General features: G+C 36.6%; 1 protein-coding gene and 1 pseudogene across 1 annotated transcript; one reads left to right on the top strand and one right to left on the bottom strand.

The window, feature by feature from the left end:
- Positions 1-1,004: 1,004 nt before the first annotated feature.
- On the top strand, positions 1,005-3,973 carry LOC147519610 (pentatricopeptide repeat-containing protein At4g33990 pseudogene; annotated as a pseudogene).
- A 6,470-nt stretch (positions 3,974-10,443) lies between these two features.
- Positions 10,444-12,088, bottom strand: LOC147519609 (uncharacterized). Its single transcript, XM_086591179.1, has one exon. It carries the CDS (start codon positions 11,872-11,874, stop codon positions 10,654-10,656), a length of 1,221 nt encoding a protein of 406 aa, XP_086447305.1. The 5' UTR covers positions 11,875-12,088; the 3' UTR covers positions 10,444-10,653.
- Between the last annotated feature and the right edge of the window lie 9,614 nt (positions 12,089-21,702).

Raw genomic sequence — 21,702 nt, 5'->3', positions numbered from 1 at the left:
GAGTTAATAGCTTTCGGTGAGCTGAACAAAGAGTAGAAATTATTTTACCTGTCGATATCCATTTGATTTATATGTTTGGCATTTGACAAACAACGCTTTAAAATCCAACAAAGGGTAGCCATCTTTGGAGGGAAACAAAAAGCTATCATTTTTTTCTGGTCATGTCACTTGTGTGTGTATGGCTGATTGGCTTTAGAGTTCCTGTCACAGAATCTAGTTAGTTTTGCAAGAACTTGTAAGATTTTTCAAAAGAGCTTGTTCCCAGGTGGAAAGAGATAAAAAGGGCCATCACTTTGCCCAGAACGTACAAAGCTCAGAATGAAATGCGACAAAACATGTCTGTATTTTTTTCCACAAGGATCTCAAAGGTAGGTGTAGTGCGCGTACTTTGATTCTATAAAAGAAAAGAAAAGGAAAAAAAGGTGTGGCAATCACTCTCATGCAACCAAGATAGAGAGTAGAGACACAAGCAAAAAGTCCCACGTGCGAGATTGAAATATTGGATACATCCAAAAATGTCATGTCTCAGTCTCACACTCACTCTTCTACTCATCCATTGTACGTGATAAAACTTTACTTTAAAGTTACATCCAATAATGAAGCCCTTTTTTAATTGGGCCTCATGGTCGGCCCGGTAGAAAGAAAGTCGCGCGTACTTGACGATATATATACTCACTCAAAAATGAGTCTCAAGTATTGGTGAATGTATGTTTCTAATAAAACGAAAACCCGCGGCAAACTCAAACTATAAAAACTACTTTTTATTTTCCCACCATGACTGTTACTCATCAACAACTTGTCTTTCTTGCTCACCAAGTCACTTGGATTTCCCCAACCTCTTTCTTTCCTCCACCAAAACTCACCTCGCCAAAAGTCTCCATGCTCTCCTTATCACATCAGGTGAGTCTCAAAACATCTACTTCTCAACCAAACTCGTTAACCTCTACGCTAACCTCGGTCACGTTTCATTATCTCGTCTCGCATTTGAACATATACCTAAAAGAATGTTTATACTTGGAATTCTATGATATCTGGGTTTGTTAGAAATGGTTGTTTTGAGAAAGGTGTTGACTGTTATTATGAGTTGGTTAAGGAAGGGAGAGTTAGACCTGATTTTTTTACGTATCCTGTTGTTTTGAAAGCTTGTGGGTGTTTAAGTGATGGGAGAAAGATTCATTCTTGGGTATTTAAGTTGGGGTATTGTTTGGATTTATTTGTGGCGTCTTCTTTATTGCATATGTATTCGAGGTTTGGGTTTGTGGGCGATGGGAGGAGAGTGTTTGATGAAATGAGTGTTAGAGATTTAGGTACTTGGAATGCGATGATTTCTGGGTTTTGTCAGAATGGGAAGGCGGTTGAGGCGTTGGATGTTTTAGAGATGTGTATGGAGGGTGTGAAGATGGATTCGATGGCGGCATCGAGTATACTTCTTCCTGTTTGCTGGCGCCCGTTGAATAATCTTGATATGGGGATGTTTGCACATGTTTATGTTATTAAGAATGGTTTGGAATTTGATGTGTATGTTTCTAATGCTTTGATTAATATGTATGCTAAGTTTGGTATGTTGGCTTGCAAAGGAGTATTTTGATCAAATGATGGTGCGGATTTGGTTTCGTGGGAATTCGTTAATGCTGCATCACGAGCAGAATAGTGACCGATTGCTGCTCTTGGTTATTTTGTTGAGATGAAAAGGAAATGGGTTTCAGCCTGATATTTTGACTTTTGTTAGTTTGGCATCTATTGTTGCTCAATCTGGGGATGCTGAAAATAGTAAGTCTGTACATTGTTGTATTATCAAGCTAGATTTAATTCGTGGTGATATATTTATTGGCAATGCTGTTGTGGATATGTATTCGAAACTGGGCAATATAGATTATGCGCATAGGGTCTTTGACGGAATGGATAATAAAGATGTGATTTCTTGGAATACTTTGATCACGGATATGCTCAAAATGGTCTTTTGAAGTGAGGCAATGGAGGTTTATAAGACAATGAGAGAGTGTGAGATGATTGTACCGAGTCAAGGGACTCTGGTCAGCATCCTTCCAGCTTATTCCCATGTAGGAGCTTTGCGACAAGGAATGAAAGTTCATGGACACACGGTTAAAATTGGCCTCCTCAGTGATATATAATGTCGGTACTTGCCTGATAGATGTTTATGCAAAGTGTGGGAGGTTAAATGATGCTATGATGTTATTTAAACAAGTGCCTAGAAAGAGTTCCGTCCCTTGGAATGCCATAATATCAGGTCATGGCATCCATGGACAAGGTGAAAAATCATTAAGTCTCTTTGGAGAGATGGAGGAAGAGGGGGTTAAGCCAGACCATGTTACCTTTGTTTCTTTGTTATCGGCCTGTAGCCACGCTGGTTTGATAGATCAGGGTCAACAGTGTTTTAAGTTGATGCAAGAGAAGTACTGTATCCAACCTGGTTTGAAGCATTTTGGTTGCATCGTTGACTTGCTTGGTCGAGCTGGGCATCTGGACATGGCCTATGACTTCATTAAAAACATGCCTGTCCGTCCTGATGCTCCGGTATGGGGTGCTCTTCTCGGTGCTTGTAGGATTCATGGAAATGTTGAATTGGGGGCATTAGCTTCAGAGCATTTGTTTGAAGTGGACGTTGAGAATGTTGGATATTATGTTTTACTTTCAAATATATATGCAAATGTTGGGAGATGGGAAGGGGTAGACAAGGTGAGATCTTTGGTGAATAATAGAGGATTGAAGAAGACTCCTGGGTGGAGTTCAATAGAGGTGAACAATAGGTTTGGTGTCTTTTTATACTGGGAACCGATCCCACCCCTATCGAGGAGATCTACAAGGAACTGAAAGTTTTGATGGCTAAAATTAAGAATATTGGTTATGTGCCAGACTACAGTTTTGTGTTGCAGGATGTTGAGGAAGATGAAAAAGAACAAATACTAACAAGCCATAGTGAGAGGTTGGCTATTGCCTTTGGTATTATCAGCACTCCACCAAAGACTCCTATTCATATCTTCAAAAACTTAAGAGTTTGCGGAGATTGCCACAATGCGACAAAATACATATCAAAGATCACTGAGAGGGAGATTGTCGTGAGGGATTCAAACCGTTTCCATCACTTCAGTAATGGGGATTGCTCTTGTGGAGATCATTGGTGAAAACAGTTTGTACAGTTATCAGTGGTCAATTTTATGAAGAACAAACCTTCCAGCTCCAATTGCAAAGGTTTTGTCTACGTAATTCTTTGAGAAGGGGGAGCCTGTCTTACAAGCTCTGACCGAAGCTTTTGTTATCAACCCAAAGGCTGGGAAAGTTCTTTAAGAAGCTTTGAGTTTTGGCAGCATGGTTTGGATTTTCGGAAGATATTGTGCTCTTCTGCTTTGAGGATATGAGGACTGAGACAAAAATGCAGGGGTCCAATTAAAATAGAGATCACACCGAATGCTCAAGCTGCTCCTTTGGTCTGACTTGGAGGATGCTTTGTCATTGAAGTAAAGCTAAGTAATCACTTGCGATCAAACAGGTGAGTTGTTCAGCTTGACTTTGTTCTTGTTAACTTTCAGGTTAGTTGGTTAATTAGCATGTCGAGATGAACATGTTACTCATTAAGTTTACTTTAGTGTTGGCGTGTCATCTTATTAGCTTTGATGTTATGGTGGTAAAGTCAGTTCTGTGCCTAGTGATTGTTTATAGCAGACTAAACGACAAATTTTTGTAAGCATGGTTGGGTGAGGGGGAACAAGAACATATTGAGGCTATAACTAATTCTTCCTTTAGGATGTGCAGAAACACTGGCCTGGCAGGACAGAAACAAATGTCTTTTGTCTTTCAAATTTATCAATTTACTATTGAAAACTTATGGTGTCATACGGTAGCATGCTTATCTTTGACCAGGTACTTTTTCCTGATGTTTTGTTTGTACCAAATGTGCCAAGATTGGTGTCTGTGTAATCTTCATATTGTTGTAAATAAAGAATAAGTGTCTAAATGGAGAAAAAAAAAAAAATATCTATTATCTAATAGAGCAAAAGCGCCTGTGTGTGTCTAATGTGGTAATATATTAGCCATTTCACCTGTTCCATATTCAGTATTCATGTACTCTGGCGTATTAGGTTTTCAGGTCAAAACTATTTATCACTTTCTACAGCACTCCTTTAGAAAAATACTGTTTCATACCTCGAACAGCCCTGTATCTGTGATAGTGCAAGTGGGAGATGTGATGATGGGACCGATACCCAGACACTTAGAATGATGGAAGTATATGGAGCAACTTAGACGCATCTGAGCTTTCTTAAACTCTGTATAAGTTAAGCATTGTGTACTGCCATGGATATGTAAATATCTTGAAGAAAATACGAAAATTTATATAAGACATGTGCATTAATTGTTGGTCTGTTCCACCTCGATGAGAACTTATATTTGGGAGTTTAAGAATTCGTTTGTATTTGTCGCTGTAGAAGAACGGTGTGGAGTTTGAGTTAATGGAGTGTAATTTACCAAAATGTCAAAGATAATTATCTATTAATAGCCAAAATGCTTCATCTAAATACTGGTTGTACTAATTCAAAATGTTATTAAGATCCAAAGTGTTGGAGTTATCCCTCACATGAGGATGAGGAAGAAGAGGAGAGAAATCAGTTCTGTTTGCGTGAAGAGATCTGAGCGCGCGCACACTCAGATTGGTCTAAGCCCAAAGCCAGCCCGCGCCTGCGCCTTTGTTACTAGAAAAAGAATATAGTTTTTCAGCCTCTCACGAAATAGGCACTTGAGGGAGGGCAATCTTTTCGAATTGGCCTTTGCCGAGCGGCCGGCCATGTCTATTTTTCACAGTTTCTATCTACAGTAACCGCGAATCAGGTTTTTGGGATATAAACAAAAAAAACAAGGTTTTGGAAAACCTAACCAACACAGAGCCAACACAAGTCACGAAATTAAAACCCAATTTTAAAAGCAATCAAAATTGAGAGAGAAAAGCCTGTATAGAGAGATTAGTGATCTAGTAAGGTGGAGAAACTTGAGATGGGAACACAAGTCACGAAATTAAAACCCAATTTTAAAAGCAATCAAAATTGAGAGAGAAAAGCCTGTATAGAGAGATTAGTGATCTAGTAAGGTGGAGAAACTTGAGATGAGTGATTGTAATCTTTCTTTCCACATTATAAAAGGATTAGCTCTTGTGGGAGTAGGCATCATTGGCCGAACCACGGTACATCTTTGTGTTGTAGTATGTTTTATATTTTCTTTGTATTATTATTTGTTGTTGATAGTTGTTTAGAGAGTTGGGCATACTAGGTTGGTTGTAGTGGAAATTTAGAATTTGTCTAGAATAGTAGTGTGTTCATATTACAAAATTATCGTGATTTCAGGCTTTTAGTTGGGATCTTGATTGGTATCGTTATTCCCTAACACAAAGTACCACTGTAGCACTATACCACGTAAACATGGTGATTTCAGAGCTTTAGTTTAGATCTTCTCTTGTTCAGTGTACAGTGTTATCCAAGTACCACTGCTCTCTTGCAGATTTTTTCCCCTTGTATAGCCACTTTCTGAACTTTTAAGCTGGTGTAGTCTTGTAGCTCCATGTACTGTTTTTCCCGTGCTTAATTTAATATCATGATACCTTTGTTCAGATGTATATGAAAAGTGTTGCTGCGACTGCATTACCTTATCCGTGATAGTGCATTGAAACTCGTATGTTTGAGAGTTGAGACTAAAGAGAATGAATGCTTAACATTCTAGTTTCAATTGATTGTATGATAGTTGAAACACATGAACACATGACAACTAACAAGTACTCAAGTAGCTAGTAACTGTAAACTGATGGGCTTGAGCAGTTGGGCCATTATTGTGATGTCCTACGAAGTTGTTCTTGAGTAGTCTTTATCCAATGTCTTTTCGGAATTTTTGGATTTTATTTTTGGATATTGGATGCAGAATCCATGTACTCCATTGAAGGACCTTCTTGTGTGTTTTTTTTTTTTTTTTTTTCGATAATCAAAGGACCTTCTGTGTTACTAACTTACTATAGCCTATAGGTGAGTAATTCTCGATATCTCCATTATTTCTTAGACTTTAGAGCGTACATATATTACAGGTCTCATTACTCCACTAAATGTGGTCTAACCAAGGACCATCATTTTCAAAGCTGTGACCAACATCACACTTTGTTTGTCTCTATTTGTGGGGGATCTCTTGATTTTAACTCCTCCATTTCGGTGAATTATTCATGTCTTTGAGTTATGTCTCTTCCCAAATCTAAGTATGTATTCATAGATATCGTATTCTTAAAGAGGCAATTTAGCTTCAAAATCGCAAGTCATTTCTGATACTGTCGTTTACCAATGGCACAGTACCCTACCACCATACACAGCAAGGGAGGGGGAGACATGGGAGTTGATCTTCAAAGGAACACACATGGGACCTTGAAAAAACAACATATGGACCAACACCTCATGTGTACAGCCAGTGGAACCAGTAGTAGTCATATCGATGCTATAATAAAAGCCAGAGTTCAAAGATACACCAAACCTACCTATTTCAAAAGGTTGGGTCGTAATCCGATCTCTTGAAGTGCCTAACACCCAGGTGGAACACTTGACAATAAATCCAACCATAGTGGTAATGTCTTCCAGTGTCTAGAGTCTAGACAAGCAAGCAAAACCCCTTCATAGTTCACAATAAGAGAATCCTCCCATCAGACAAGGAGTCCACCATCTCTCAGCAAAAGCGTCACTTAAAAGACAAAAAATTCGTGTCATGTACTATTGAAAAAGACACATTCACTTGTGTCATCTACCTTTAAGTGTATATATTCACCTTTTTTTTGGATAAATTCAAAAACTATTGCATTCTAAAACTGTTTAGTTTAGCTTGTTGATCTGCCATTCTGAAATTGGAATCGGTATCAAGTTCTACAAATAAGGCAATGTAATATAACGCAACACATGAACTCTAGCAAATAAAGTTGGTAATTGTGTTCTTGACTTCTTGCAAGGTGCTCCAAATTACAACACAATTCTGGAATCCTTATAATTTGGACTAAAACCATCTTGATTGGATATGCTATTGATTTTGTATGTACACATAAATACAACAAACCTTTCAGTCAAATTCACTAAAAAGTAAAAAGCCAAATTGGTTTGCGGTTTGCCAGACACCTAAATGAGATATGGACTTTAGGCCCATTCATTTATAAGCTCCAAGTGGGTTCAAGTGTTCAACATTCAAAGAACAGTAAAAAATGTCAAAATACAGAATGCTTACTTGCACGTGCCGATATGTATCTGGTTTTAAATGTTGCCAGTGGAACCCACGTGAGAATGATGTGGACGAGAGGTGACACGTGAAGTTGGCGTGAGAAGCGGTGGGGATCAGAAATAGTGAGGGAGAGGTAACGGTCGGTTTAAGTTCCAAGTGGTGGCAGTGACCGTTGGAACATGGATTTCAACTTTAATTGTCGTTCTTGTTTTCAAATCATTTTGATTCTTTTGTCAGGTGAGTTATGAGCATTGTCTAACGAACCACGATGATTCTATTCAATAGCTTCACTGCTGTATGGGTGATGATAATGTGATTATTATTATTATATTATATATAGAAAGCGAACAAATTTGATAATATATTACGACAGATAGTTTAATCTTTTGCTAGTTAATAATGGGAGGAGGGAAGGAGGCTAATCAATGCATAGAGTAACAACCGAATTATTAAATTATAAGGTTTGGCGAATAAAACGAATAATTCGGCTAATTTTGAATGATACGGTTTAATTCGAATTGCAATTGGTTGGCTTATATAACGAATTATTCGTAATTATTCATGAATTATAAGGAGCGAATAAAATGACAGAATAAAATTGTAAAAATAAAAATAAAAACGTTATATCTTATATATCAAAATTTTAAATGTAAAATATATAGCGAATTAAAAAAATATATTCGTATTATACCCGTTTAAAACACATATATATCGATATTTTTACCGTTAGCGTTTTTATTGGACCGAATATTTAAAATATTATTGTTGAAAATTTCGAATATTAGGCGAATAATTGACGTATCGAACTTTTGCCGTCCACGAATTTACTAGCTATGATCCAATGGCATTCTAGGATTCAGTTCATTTGAAATCATGGAACGTTAAACTCGGTGAATATATCAAGGCATGCATTTACCATTAATTGTTACACAAGGCATGCATCACTCATAAGTCATAACCAAGTCATCAATCATTTCATTTCAGACAACTCAGGATCTCCTATCAAATGTGAAGGCCCAAGCGTTTAAGATTGCTATTATTTAGTATTTCAACGCGCATGAGAATTTTCATACGATTTTTAGATCAATATTCTAGGAGATGGGAAGCTGTATATATACCGTAGTAAATCTCTGGCAAAGCCAGTAACATTATTTGTTATGGCACTAAATACTATTGATACAATTTGTTTAATTTGAAAATTACAGCAATAAATATGATGTTTTTGTTTGGAAGGGAGTTGGAGAAAATGAATATGTCAAATATATTTCCATTGTTAGGTTTAAGTAAATTGTATTTAGTTACTTGACTTTTATGTAGATGTTAGCTATTTTGGGACTACGATATGATGATTTGTTGGATAGGAAATGGCCGCATTTTTCTTGGGATAAGAGTTGCTTATGTATCAAGTTTTATGTATGTAAAGTCCTAAAATTATTATTAAGGGTAAATTAGTAAATGACACTTGAACCTTAGGCGATTAAATCTTGGGCGGTCGGATAGGCAGTTAGGCGACGTAACGTAAATTAATTTAACACCGACCGAGGAAATCCAATTAGTTTAGAAAAACCACTTGAAAAGTTCTTAGATTTTTATATAATTGGTTACTTAGAATATACTAAAATTGATAATGATGTTAGATAAAATCCAAACACAAAATAAAAAAATCACAGCTCCACAAAAAATGCTTCCATATTTGATACATTCATTTTTTCCTCTTTGCTCATCACAAATTTTAGATGAAAATAATTGTAGAAGAATGTTCAAATGACACATAAATTTTACAATTTAGTACATTGTAACTTTGTAAGGCCAAATTTGATAGAAAAGACCATGGTGTTGCATTCACTTTGTCTTTAACAAGTTAGGCATGTAAAAGAGTGATAATAATCCTTCAAACTAGTCAGCTCGTCACCACTCTTGGTTGAGCGATACCTGAGCAATTCAGCAAGCTTGGTTATGTTCTGGGAGTCCTCATGGATACGAAGTTTTAGGTTCTTCTTAAAAGCATCATAGAACTTGTTATCGTCGTCCTCCTTGTTCTAAGCAATCTCAAAGAAGAGCTCGAATCTTGTTTTGGCTGCAATCTCTCTCGGGAAATATTTAGGGGAAGATCCTCATAATCAACAATGACTTTCGATATTTGGCAACATCTTTTATTATTTTTAGTGATTTGTAGTGTTTTTTATTTTTGATTTTTTTGGTAGCTTTATATAACACTGTTACTTCTTTTCATTTTGAGTGTGAAATATGTGGACAGGTATTAATTTATTTTTGTAAGATGTAAAATGTGATCTTTTACACCTGAGCATAGTTTGGGATTTCGGAATTCTCGGAATTTCGGTAAATCCAAAAACCGAAATCCAATAAATTTCGACCTTATAGAATTTGGAATTTCAAATTCTTTCGGAATTTCAATTATTTCAACATTATATTTAAAATTTCAATTTTTTAAAAAACCGAAATTCCGAACGGAATTCCGGAGTTTCGTTCGGAATCACGAACTATGCACCTTAGTGGAGAAGATCTTAAAACATCACCACATGGCTATGGTGATAAAAAAACACCCAACCCAAAAGCAACAAGCCAACAGGTGCCCAAAAATAAAAACCAAACAAAAACAAACAACAACTAGCTAAAAAACACACCATCTAGGCATCTAGGCCATCCAAGCCACTAACTATAACATGTACGCCTGTACGGACTAAAAGTACAACAAATATTCACATTTCAAAATACCCTAGCCTCCAGAATTTATTACATTACTACCTGAATCCTGATTCCACAATTCAAATATCTGAAGAGCATTCCGTCCAAAAACTTGCCTCGTTATTCTGTCTCTCAAAAGCTAAACCGGCTTAGAAGCTTTCAAAATTTCCTTTGTCAGATTTCTCCAAAAACGAAGCTTTTCTATCAAATTTCAATACACGACACACACGCGCGCCATGGAACTACACAATCATCTAAAACTACTCACCTCGATATTCTCAAAGTTTATAAATTTTCTATCCCGTACTTCGACTCACTTGTTATTAAAATGATCCAAACATCATCGTCACCATAAAACTCATATCCAATGTTTCTATAACAAGCAAAATCAGATTCCCACTTTTTAGAAAACAAAATAACTAGATCAGGTGTGTAAGTTGGACCCACTCAACATCTCCTTTTCGATTTCTGACAAACACGTGCGCCTGACATAGATAAATGCATCTCGATCGATATTCCAAACTCGTATTAAATATTGCTTTTTTCTTTACAACTGTTTCTTTCATATACTTTATTACTAAATTATTATTTTTTTGCTAACTTAGTAGTACAACGAGTTTCCCCATATTTTCTGTTATAAAAACAAGTACAAAATTTCAACAAAAAAATTGGATTCCGATTTTTTATGGAACAACGAAACATTCATCATGACCGGGAAACCGATTCAGCAAGTCTACCAATCTTCTCAACGAACTCAGGAGAAAGCTTTTTCAAAGGCTTTCGTTCCTTTTCTGGTCGAAAATTGAAACCGAGAGCATCGGTAACCTCTTCACAACTCCATCCCGATATTCTAAGCGATTCCGAAAACTTATCCACCTTTAACAAGAGCGCGTCAAGTAGTGTTTCTTTATCTAATAAAATCGTTTCACCTCCGAAAAAACTACAAGCCGATACGTGCACCATTTCCGATACTTCAGTTTCGGCCCACCCACCTTGTTTTAAAACTGATTCGACCCGGTTCAAATACCCTTCAACCCATTTCGGTGTTTTCCTTTGATGTACCGGCCGAGATATTTCATAATATCGGTCTGGTGATGATGATGAAGAAGATGAGGATGAATTCCTCCGTCTTTTATCGATTGCGGCATCGCTCCAAAACTCAACCCATCTTGGTGTTCTTCCACTTGCTCCACTTGGATCTAAACTTCTTCTTGAGAAATTTGTAGACGGGCCTGAACTTGAACCACCGGCCGATACTGATATTTCACTATAAGATCGCTGTTTTTTAAGTGAATAGGGATCTTTGTGTCGGAAAACCGATTCTCTTTCAAAGAAATCAGATAAATCCGAACCGCAACAAAAAATCTGGTTTTCATCAACAAAGAAAATTGGGTTTCCAGCTAAAGAAGGATTGCAAGGAATGTAACAATGATTAAACAGAGGAATCAAAAGGGGTGCTTTCTTAAGTGCATTTCTAGCTATACGCAAAGCCTTTTCCGGTTCAGAAGGTTTGGTTCCCCAAGATTTAGGCCAAAATGCATTTCTAGCTATTTGAAATGAAATTGCTGCAATGGGTAGATCAAGTGAAGCTTTTAGATGGAATCTAGAACTAGAACCGGCACGCCAATCTGGAAAACCGGCACCAATTGGTAAACCGGATGAGAGAACCGCTCGTAAATCAGGTGGAAAAACAAAACCAAACTCAGCTTCGATTCGTGCGAACTCGGTTTCTGAAAGCCCATCTAGAACTGTGATGTTTGAGTTACGTAGGTGAGTTATCACCGTTTGGGCTAGTGAAGTAAACGAGAGTAGACTGTTTCGAACTGGTATGGCTGTTGTTGTTGTAGCGGCTCGTGCTGACAAGCGGCGTAAACCGGCTACATGAGCCGGACTAAATCCGGTCATTCTACGGTCTACGTCCACCATGTTTTGTATGTGAAATGACGATTTGTGTTTGGAAGTGGGTGTGTTTTCGAGGGATTTTGTTTTTGGAGAGAAATGTTGTGTGAGGCTTTATAGATGTTCTAGTGTGGGACCAATTAAAAAGTAGCTGCCCTTAGGATTGAAATTACTTGTTGTCCACTTGTCGGTACTCGGTAATCCCTTGTCTAAATTGTTTAGTTGGAATCTTTTATGATTTTATTTGATTTGATGGACTGAAAGTACAGTAGATATTTTGTGGAATCAATTTAACTTCTAAAACTTGATCTACCAATGAAACGTCTCATAGTCATATCACAAATTCAGAGTGACAAAAACTCTGCTCACCTCCTGGCTCCTCCTGCCATGGCTGTATACCACTATTTTGGGCAAGGGTAAAGCAGTAAAAGTGCGCCATGCCATTCCACACGAAATGTGCTTCTTGGATTAATGGATTCATGAGCACTACTAGACTCAGCAACTTTGTTATTACTTCTTAATGTTTATTTAATTCACTAATGGAATCATTTTTTTAAATTATAGTTATCAGCTTAATCTCCGTTTGTTAATGGAATTATATACTTTTTTTTTCGCTAACAATTAATGGAATTATATACAGTGTAGCTTCTCTTGCAATTGTATGCTATTTTCCCTTTGATTCAATACAAAGATATTGGGAATGAACTAGGGGTGGGAATTTGGCCCTAACGACCCTAATCCGGCCCTGACCGACCCGACTCTAAGCCCTATAAAGCCCTCACAGAGTTTAGGGCAGGGCCGACCCGACCCTAAGGCCTTCTAGGACGGTGATTTGTGGCTGGGTTCAAACATAGGCCGACCCTAATTCAAATTTCTAGTTATAGTTCACATTTTCACTATAAATACACGTGATCATAATGAAATCATTCAACCCTTTGTTAAATATTTTAAATTAAAATAACATCATTCCTTTGTAATTTATCACTTACACCCAAGAAATCACTTTCAATAACTTGTTTTATATAACAAAAAATTTGTCAACCTATCTAAGCAGCCTACGAAGAATGAAATGAGTATTAGCCTAATAAAAAATAATACTTTATTCTTTTGATCATCAAATCAAAGTCTATAACTTATTATTCTCAATTTATTTTCTCACTTACTTTTATAAATTATATTTTTATTCACATCCAAACCAAGTCTAATTAAAGGTTTTCGCCCACACCATTAAAATAAATACTGTAGCGAGAAATTTGTAAATACGTAAAACCAAAACAATTTTTTTGTCAAAAAATGACATTTATAAAACGAAGAAAAATATATAGGCTCAAATTCTAAACCCTACCCCTAAAGCCTTTAAAGAGGGCTTAGAGTAGGGTCAAAGCTTAAGATTTAGACTTGTGACCCAGCCCGACCTGACTCTCTACTGACTTTAAGGCCGGGCCAACCCAATCTTAATATTTAAAAGACTTTTAAATGTTTAGAGCCGGACTAGCCCGACCCGGCCTATTGCCCACCCCTAGAATGAACCATCAGAGTATTTCTTTACCACGACTTTACAAGGAATTGAGTACGTGTCACCTCTGTGGTTACATGTACGTGGGAATTATTCATCCCTACGAATTGTAAAACATAGTGTCATTGTTGCATGCATAGAAATGGGATCAATTGATCTCTGAACTTTCCCCCTTATCTAACGCTGTGACCGTTGGGACAACGGATAACTGAAGTAATAATTTAATTAATAGCATGAAGTCATTAGAAGACTTTCTAACTAATTGCAGAAAGCACATGATCTTCTATTTACTTAAGAATCAAACCGAAAGCCTTGACTATATAGGAACAATGGCTTGTTCCTTCAATTCAGACTTTTGCCTTGGGTAAAGAAGCTAACATGGGGTATGGGTATACAAATCCATTTTAGTCAACAAAATATATTGCTTTTACAGTCCTATGTATTAGGTTGGGTTAGGGTATGACAAGAAAGGTCAACCATTTTTTTAACCTAATAGATAGCTTTGACAATACAATACTAAACCTGCATTCTATAACTCCACAACCTACCTCATCCAACATCTATCTCTGTCAAGAAGTCATCATCATTTATAAGAAAATGGAACATAAACATCAATTATACATTACGACCGTGAGAGAGTAATGTATGACAGTAGATATGTTGGAGACCTTTACCAAAAAAAAAAAAAAAATATATGTTGGAGACATTTAAAATCTTATTACATGGGCCAGTCTACTAAGGGTATTTGTCAAGTTAGGAGCTACAAAAGTCTAGGAATTGTCACAGAGTTATGGGACCTCAATAGAGAGACCATACACCATATGACCAAGCAAAATATATTAGAGAAAGACCATACACACAAATACACAATGGGGCAATATCTCGCTAGGCAAGGTATGGCCCTTGTAAAACAAGGAGAACGTTTGAAGGCTATGTTACAGGTGAATTATTCCAATCAATCCGGCAACTTGTTTGATGGTCTAAGTTCAAGGCAACACTATGTTTTCTCATGACGGTTGTATAATAGTCCCGAGACGTGGATGACAAACATACTGTACTTGCGTGCAAATGAGGATGGTTTAAAAATTGTAAATCAATTTTCAGGATTAGTAAGTTAGGTGCTTGACAAGAACAAGAGTACAGATACTGAGATGGATACGTGAAATCTTGTTTTCAACAATGATTTGTTACTCCACACCTTTTAATTTGATACTGAAGTGTGGATCAATAAATAGTTGTATTTGAGCCTTTTAGGTGCTTTGCCAATTAGCCTAAGCAATTTGGTAAAGTTTGTAGGAAATAATATTTAATTACAACAAAATTAATTCGTAGTATATAATTTCTCAACTTAAAACAGAATTCTTCAACAAATAGATCGAGAGCTGATCTAAAATCTTATGCTGAGTATTTGATGAATAGATGACATTTTCGAATATTAATACATAATGGTGAAATAGGATTTGTTCAGTACAAGAATTAAATTATGATGATTATGAGTTTGTAACAATATACATGAGTACATGACATATGTGCAGAATAAGAATGATAGGTCCGAGGAAGGAATTTTACTATTTTTCTAGGTGCCCATTGTTAAAGTATCATATGATTCATTTTCATTTTTATTTTGGTAATCAGGTGACTAAGATCATATCATAGCAGAATGACCTCTCTTTTTTCGTATAAGTCAGAATGATCTCCTCGCGAATATTTTTACAAGTTTTCCTTAATTCCTTATATTCCCCACACTAACCTATTTCTACCAATACCAATATCAATCAGTACAGGTATATTATACTTTTTGATGAGTGTTTTGAAGGTTTTGATTTGGTGTTAGTTTGGTAGATCTATATTGAACAGTCTATGTTTGTTGATGCCGGATAGAAGGAGAAACTTTTAGGATTTATCCAAGTGAGTTTATTGTTATTCATATTTGTTTTCTTCTGGCTTGTTAGCAGTTTGTTATAATATTTGGTTCATGAACACAAAAATAATTTATCAAAAAAAAAAAATAATAATAAAAAAATAATAAATCTTAATGAGTCTCAACTCTCACGTCAATCTCAACCCCATTAATTAATAATTACAATCTCCTTAACCATCCAAAAAGTATGAAACAGATTCACTAAAATCAGTCAATTAATCAGATCTACAAAATGATCAATGGAATCTTTTAGATGCATATATATTGGACCCATTCCACCTACCACAGATAAATCATCGATCAGCTTATAAGGCAAAAACATTTAATTAACCAGCAATATTGAACCTAATTTATATTCCTCCAACGGCTCCAAGGCTCCAATTATGCATTATACATAAAAACAAGTATATCCATTTTGTCCCCATAAGGCCATAAGCCAACCCAGCTCATTTTGTGCCCAATATAGAATGTAGGTGATAGTGTGATACATATGTATCCTCATTCTTGCCACCTACTTTCTCTAAGACTGAGTCTAATGGTGCATCCATTCTCTATCTCCATTTCACAAAAAAAAAAATAGTGTTTTGAAGATGGAGAGTAAATTTTGGTGTCTAATGGTTCGGACCATTCTACGCCACTACGACCGGCGCGAAATTAAAAATAAAAGAAAATAAGAATTGGTCATAATTAGCTTCTGACTTAGTAGGGACACAAAACTATTGATTCCATTTCAAATGGCGCCAAATGATATGCTTAACCCATTATGTACCATTTCAAGTGGCGCCATTTGCATTTCTTCAATTTGGCTCCAATTCATCTGGTAGAATGCACTTTGCATTCCTCAAAAACACTCTATATAGAGAGTGATGTTCGAATGAAGAGTAAAAACCTCCGCTCTCTACACCACTTTTGTGAGAATACGAGCCATTCGACATAGCCTAAGCCACAGTTAAGATTGAATCCGCGGATGAATATTGTATTATCCCTAAATATCTCCTTTCTTTTTTCTCTCTTTTCTCCATCTTTCTCCTCCTCAGTCTCACCTCCTCTTTCTTTCCTCCCCTATTCATTATATACCCCCTCCCCCTTTATCCTAGCCCTCTACATCTCCCCTCATCCCATAGTCTCCCTTTTCCCACGTGTAAAGCAACAGCGCACATACGTGTCCGCGGAAGTATCCAGTGTCATGAGGGTTCACCGCATACATTACCACGGTCTCCCCCTTCCCCTATCCGCCGTTCACTCTCGATGTCCGCGGATCGTGCCACTACAAATATGCACGTGTATAAGACAATGACATCATCCTGACGCAATGTTACATTAAAGTTTTAAAACAATGCGAAAGAACAAAGAGTACTCGAGAACAATGCTAAATATTTTGAATGGTCGATATCTAACTTGGCTCGCTCCATGCCTCCATCTCCTTAGTTTATACGTTCATGAACTAAAAGCATGCATATAATCACATTTATTTAAGCAACCCCATGTGCTACTTCAATCTTAAATATGTTTTCTTATACATTGGCTACTTCGTCTCCTATGATTTAGGTGTTTATTAGATGCGATAGATATATCTTTACTTCTTTAGTAGGGATCGGAATAGGAGGTTATTAAAGGCTATTAAAGTGTTTTAGAAGAGAAGGTCTTAAGAAAGGCATCCAGACTTCATTGTTTATGGTATCAAAAGATAAAAATAACCGTACCATACAATAATATATATATTGATAACCAGTATTTTACTAAAAACTAATAATATATATCATAATAAGGTGCGCGGTTCTATTCAATAGAGCAGTCAGTGGAAGATGATACTATTATCACCCAAGCCAAAAACGCAAAATTGTTTAAGAGATGGAGCACTACAAAGTCCATGAATTTGAGATCTTCTAAACTTGAATTGTGATTGAAGTTTGGCCATTGTACTGTCAATCATGGGCCTGACCAATGATTGATTTTCATGTCTATCACTCTAATCCTATGTATAATTGTATAAATATCATCAGAAACATAATTGCCACTCATCGACCTATAAAAAAAGAAGCCACAAGGCACTACATAAGGTGGTAGATGATTCTGGCATAGGCCACCACAGAACCATTTTGCATGATAACTTTTTATGAAGAAGCTTCTTAGTTATAGTTATATCAAGCTTAGATTATATAGTAATAGAACGGGTGGCAATGAGCCAATGGCCCCTCGTGTGTGGTGGTCACAGCTTTTGATTTTATGATCACTCGCAAGGTATAATTAAAGGTGGTATATAGACTATAGTGTGGATAATAAAGGCAAGAAAAGAGATGGGGCATCCCTCTTCTCTTTCTCATGGGAAGCGTGCGTGTGATCGTGATGGAATAAAAGGAGTTTTCAAGTTGTAAGCTTTCATAAGCTCACTGGTTTAGAAGGAACTAGCATAAATCCCGTGTGTTACACGGGATGCCAAAGATGAAAAAGTATGAAGGGTGGGAATTCTTTTCTCCAAGTTGATAATCGGAATGGATTAGACTTTAATGGTTGTACTACAAGTTTGTCCTATTAATCTTTTCTTATCAAGTATCAATTAATCGTCCAATACCATTATCAGGCTTTATAATTCTTCCATATATATAAACTTTTGTGACCGGATCAATTCAAAAACATTCTCGAGTCACTGAAATTGTAAGATAAGGGATTACAGGCACTGAATCATGTCTTGATATTTTCATCTAAGTCAATGCGCGTCGACTAAAAAGTTACTTTTTTTTTGGACAAAACTATTTCAAACTTCAAATTGCATACTTGCATCCATAGTACAAAATATCAGGATATAGTTATTTATCGATATTCAATTTCTAGATATGTATTGTAGATATATCATTTTTTTTTGGGATATTTGATATTGTTTCACATGCAAATATCGTAGATATATCCAAAATATCAACAAATATCATAGATATTGTGGATATTTATTGATATATCATGATACATTATTTATATTTATTTAAAATATAATGGTAAATATTAAATAAAATTGTTATATATATAAAAAATATCGAGGATATCTCTAAATATCATAAAATATCTCAAATATCACAAATATCATAAATATCATCAAAATATCACCGATATTCTGAAATGATATATATCTCTCTAAACATATCATTGATATTTATATATCTTTTTGAAATCTAGATAGATATCTCCAAATATCGCGATATATCAGGATATTTTGTTCTATACTATTAAAACTATTTCCGTTTAGAAACGCAGTTTTTCAAATGTTTTTGTTCCTCTACTTTTCATTTTATGAGTTGGACATGAAACAACATTTCATTAGGAGGACAGAATGCAATCGTTCTAATGTACCAAGCTGGGCCTTCATAAATTTATACCAGCAGACTTTAGAAGACTCACCTCTGTCCTTGATCGAGCAACTTTCATTATTAGTAGGTCCACTACTAAACAGCATCTCGAATTGCTTTCTATTTCCTCTGTGGCCAACCACTCCTACCCGTCATTCTATTACATTAGAGCAAGTCCAATTGGATGTTTTATAGGGCTGTTAAAGGCCATATACCACCCCAAACATTTGCCATTTAAGCGTTAATTGGTACCAAATCTCTCAAAGGACTTAGAACATCTTTAGTAGAGCAACCAAAAAAATACTAAAATTTTGAACAAAAAAAAACACCAAACCAAAAAAACACCAAGCAACTACGCGGTTTTGCCAAAACCGCACCATATAGCCCACGCGGTTTTAGCAAAACCGCGCCACTAAAACTCAACTAACAGGCCCAAGACCACGCGGTTTTGCCAAAACCGTACGGTATTTTCAAAGCCGCGTGCTACTATTATATAATCAGGACCAAAGTCGCGCGGTTCAATCACTTTAAACTCTTTTCTCAATTATAAACCATCTCCTTAGTTTTTTAAAAAAAACCTACCTAAACTTTTGAAATTTTATATGGATCCTTTTGAACTTTTCGACGGTGATGATTGGCGATTACACAAAATGACATTAGCGATGAGAGAAGAATCGAGGAAGTACAATCTGATTGGGGAGAAGAACCCAAGATGTCGCGACCGATAGACATCTCTATGTCTTTGGAGTATCAGATGAACGACTTCGATTGACAATTTGCACCTGGAGAAGCACTTAATATGGAAGTTGTGTCTTCTACACGTGACCCAAAACATGTGTCGAAAAGGTGACTAATACTCAGGTAATTAATTAGTTTTGATTAAATATTTTGAATATTAATTAGTTGAGTTGGACCAATTAATTATTTATCTTATACGCATTATTTATTTTTTATAATATCAGCATGTTATTGACTACCGAGTTAGATCGGCTTTACTTGGTGTTAGAGAGTTGTGGAAGGTTATTAGTAGTTTGGATGAGTTTGTACATATTAGAGATAATATTTTGTATACACCTTTGGGTATTTTGATTGATGCGGATTATGAGAAGGCTGATTGGGCAGTGGTCATAACTTTAGTAGAAAGATGGTGGAATAGAACTCATACATTTCATTTATCTTGTGTGGAGTTAGGGTTCACACCACTAGACTTCATTATGATTTATGGGTTGAGTATCGGTATAGGCCAACCGATACCTTTTCATACAAATTATGAGAATATGGATAGTATGCTTATGAGTTTTCCTCGTTTGGGTGCGGATGCTTATGATTCTTCTGGGATTAAGCTATCTCATATTAAGACTGCATATATGGAACCCCTCTTGCATCCTGATACACGAGCGGAGTTAGCTTTGACTGTTCTACCGGGTAGTGAGGGTGTTGATCAGTATGTTAGGGCTTTTTTTATGTTTTTTATTGGGCATGTTTTGTTTTCCAATGGTCATTCTATGGTACGACTGAGATATTATGCTTATGTATTTGATTTGCATACTATGAGAGATTATGACCTGAGTAGCTTAGTATATGCCACATTGATATCGGCGTTAGATAAAGCTTCATAGATATTCGGAAGTAGAAGTCCTCAGATTGCAGGATTCACAGGACTTTTAGAGATTTGGTTTTATGAGTACTTTTCGATGTCTTTGTCCTAACATAGACATGATTCCGATACTCGCCCTAGATTTGCTAGTTGGTCAGGGGCCTCACCGACTCGAATGAGGGGCGATTAGGAATAATATTTGTATGGCTCGTGCTCGATTGATATTAGATCATTGTCATCTATTGAGTGGAGACCTTGGCGTTTGTCATTGCCTTTGACGATCGGTTATGTACAAAGATGCTTGTGTGTTGTCAAGTCACAAAGTTGTTTTTGCCGCGCGTGGATCATTAGGTTTGGTACTATGGCGGCGGATGTTGGAGGCGGATGACTAGGCGTTATGGAGTTCCATGTGCTCTGTTCGGGTGATAAACCGCTTCAACACAACGGAAGCAATGGTAACTAACGCACTAAGAAAACAGAGGAATTTGATGTTGGGGAGATGGCCGAACCAAATAATGGTCAGCCACGCACCCAAGATCTATTCTCTAGGGATCAAGTTTCCACGTAGTTCCTTATGAAAAATAGTTTGATATTTATAGAGGTAGAGTAGAGAGTCCTTGTAGCTCAAGTAATCTTGTATCTTGAGTAATTATGATAGAGTATAACTGTCAACTGATAACTATCTCTTTGATAAGAAATGAATCTGGACATAAATCAACGTATATTAGTGGCAACCCATGTGGCTAAGGTTCAGCTTTAGACACATGAGTTAATGGGTATGTACATTGATCAATGATATTGCGAATTGGGCTTTAGCCCTGTTGATTAAATGAATAAAATAGAGACCCCTATTAATAGACGTTTGCCACGTAGGTGGGGTCGAAACTTGACTCCCATGCGGATATTAGTGATGTGAAGTCGTGGGGTAGAACTCATATTCATGAAGTTCATGCTAGTTGTGGTCCTTGGCCAGATGCATCTTCTTTTGTTATTGAATAGACTGCTGATCAGTATTATAGATGGTGGAACCGTGTCTCCATGGGTCCGTTTGTTGCCTCTTGTTGGTCGGGCTAGCAACTTCGAAGTTTGTGGGCTGGAAGGGATGAGGCGTGAGCTACGTATTCTCATCCCGCCACGACTTGTTTACAACCCATAACCTCGAATGCATATCATCCAAACTCACGGTAATGCGCAAGAATCCTCGGATGTTTGCCGTGTGTGGACGATGGGGAGCCTACTTATATTTCCATTCTGAGGTGCCTCATGCTCGTTTCTCGAAAGTTAGAGCCGCGATATTGATCGAAGACATCATGGTGAGTTTAATTGTTTTATTTATCTTCTTCATTATATATATAATATGTACTCACATCGTATTTTCTGGATTTTTTAGGTGAGGTTTAGAAAGATATGAGAACCGAGGTTCTTATGTTTGATGGGATGAAGGCGCCTGTATCATTATAGCCAAGAAAAGAGGAGACATATT

Source organism: Coptis chinensis, chromosome 2, assembly GCF_015680905.1.
Source record: "Coptis chinensis isolate HL-2020 chromosome 2, ASM1568090v1, whole genome shotgun sequence".
Lineage (NCBI taxonomy): Eukaryota > Viridiplantae > Streptophyta > Magnoliopsida > Ranunculales > Ranunculaceae > Coptis > Coptis chinensis.
This window is presented reverse-complemented; position numbering and strand designations above follow the sequence as displayed.

Excerpts from the sequence above, each read along its gene's own strand:
- LOC147519609 (XM_086591179.1), bottom strand. The coding sequence starts at position 11,874 with ATGGTGGACGTAGACCGTAGAATGACCGGATTTAGTCCGGCTCATGTA.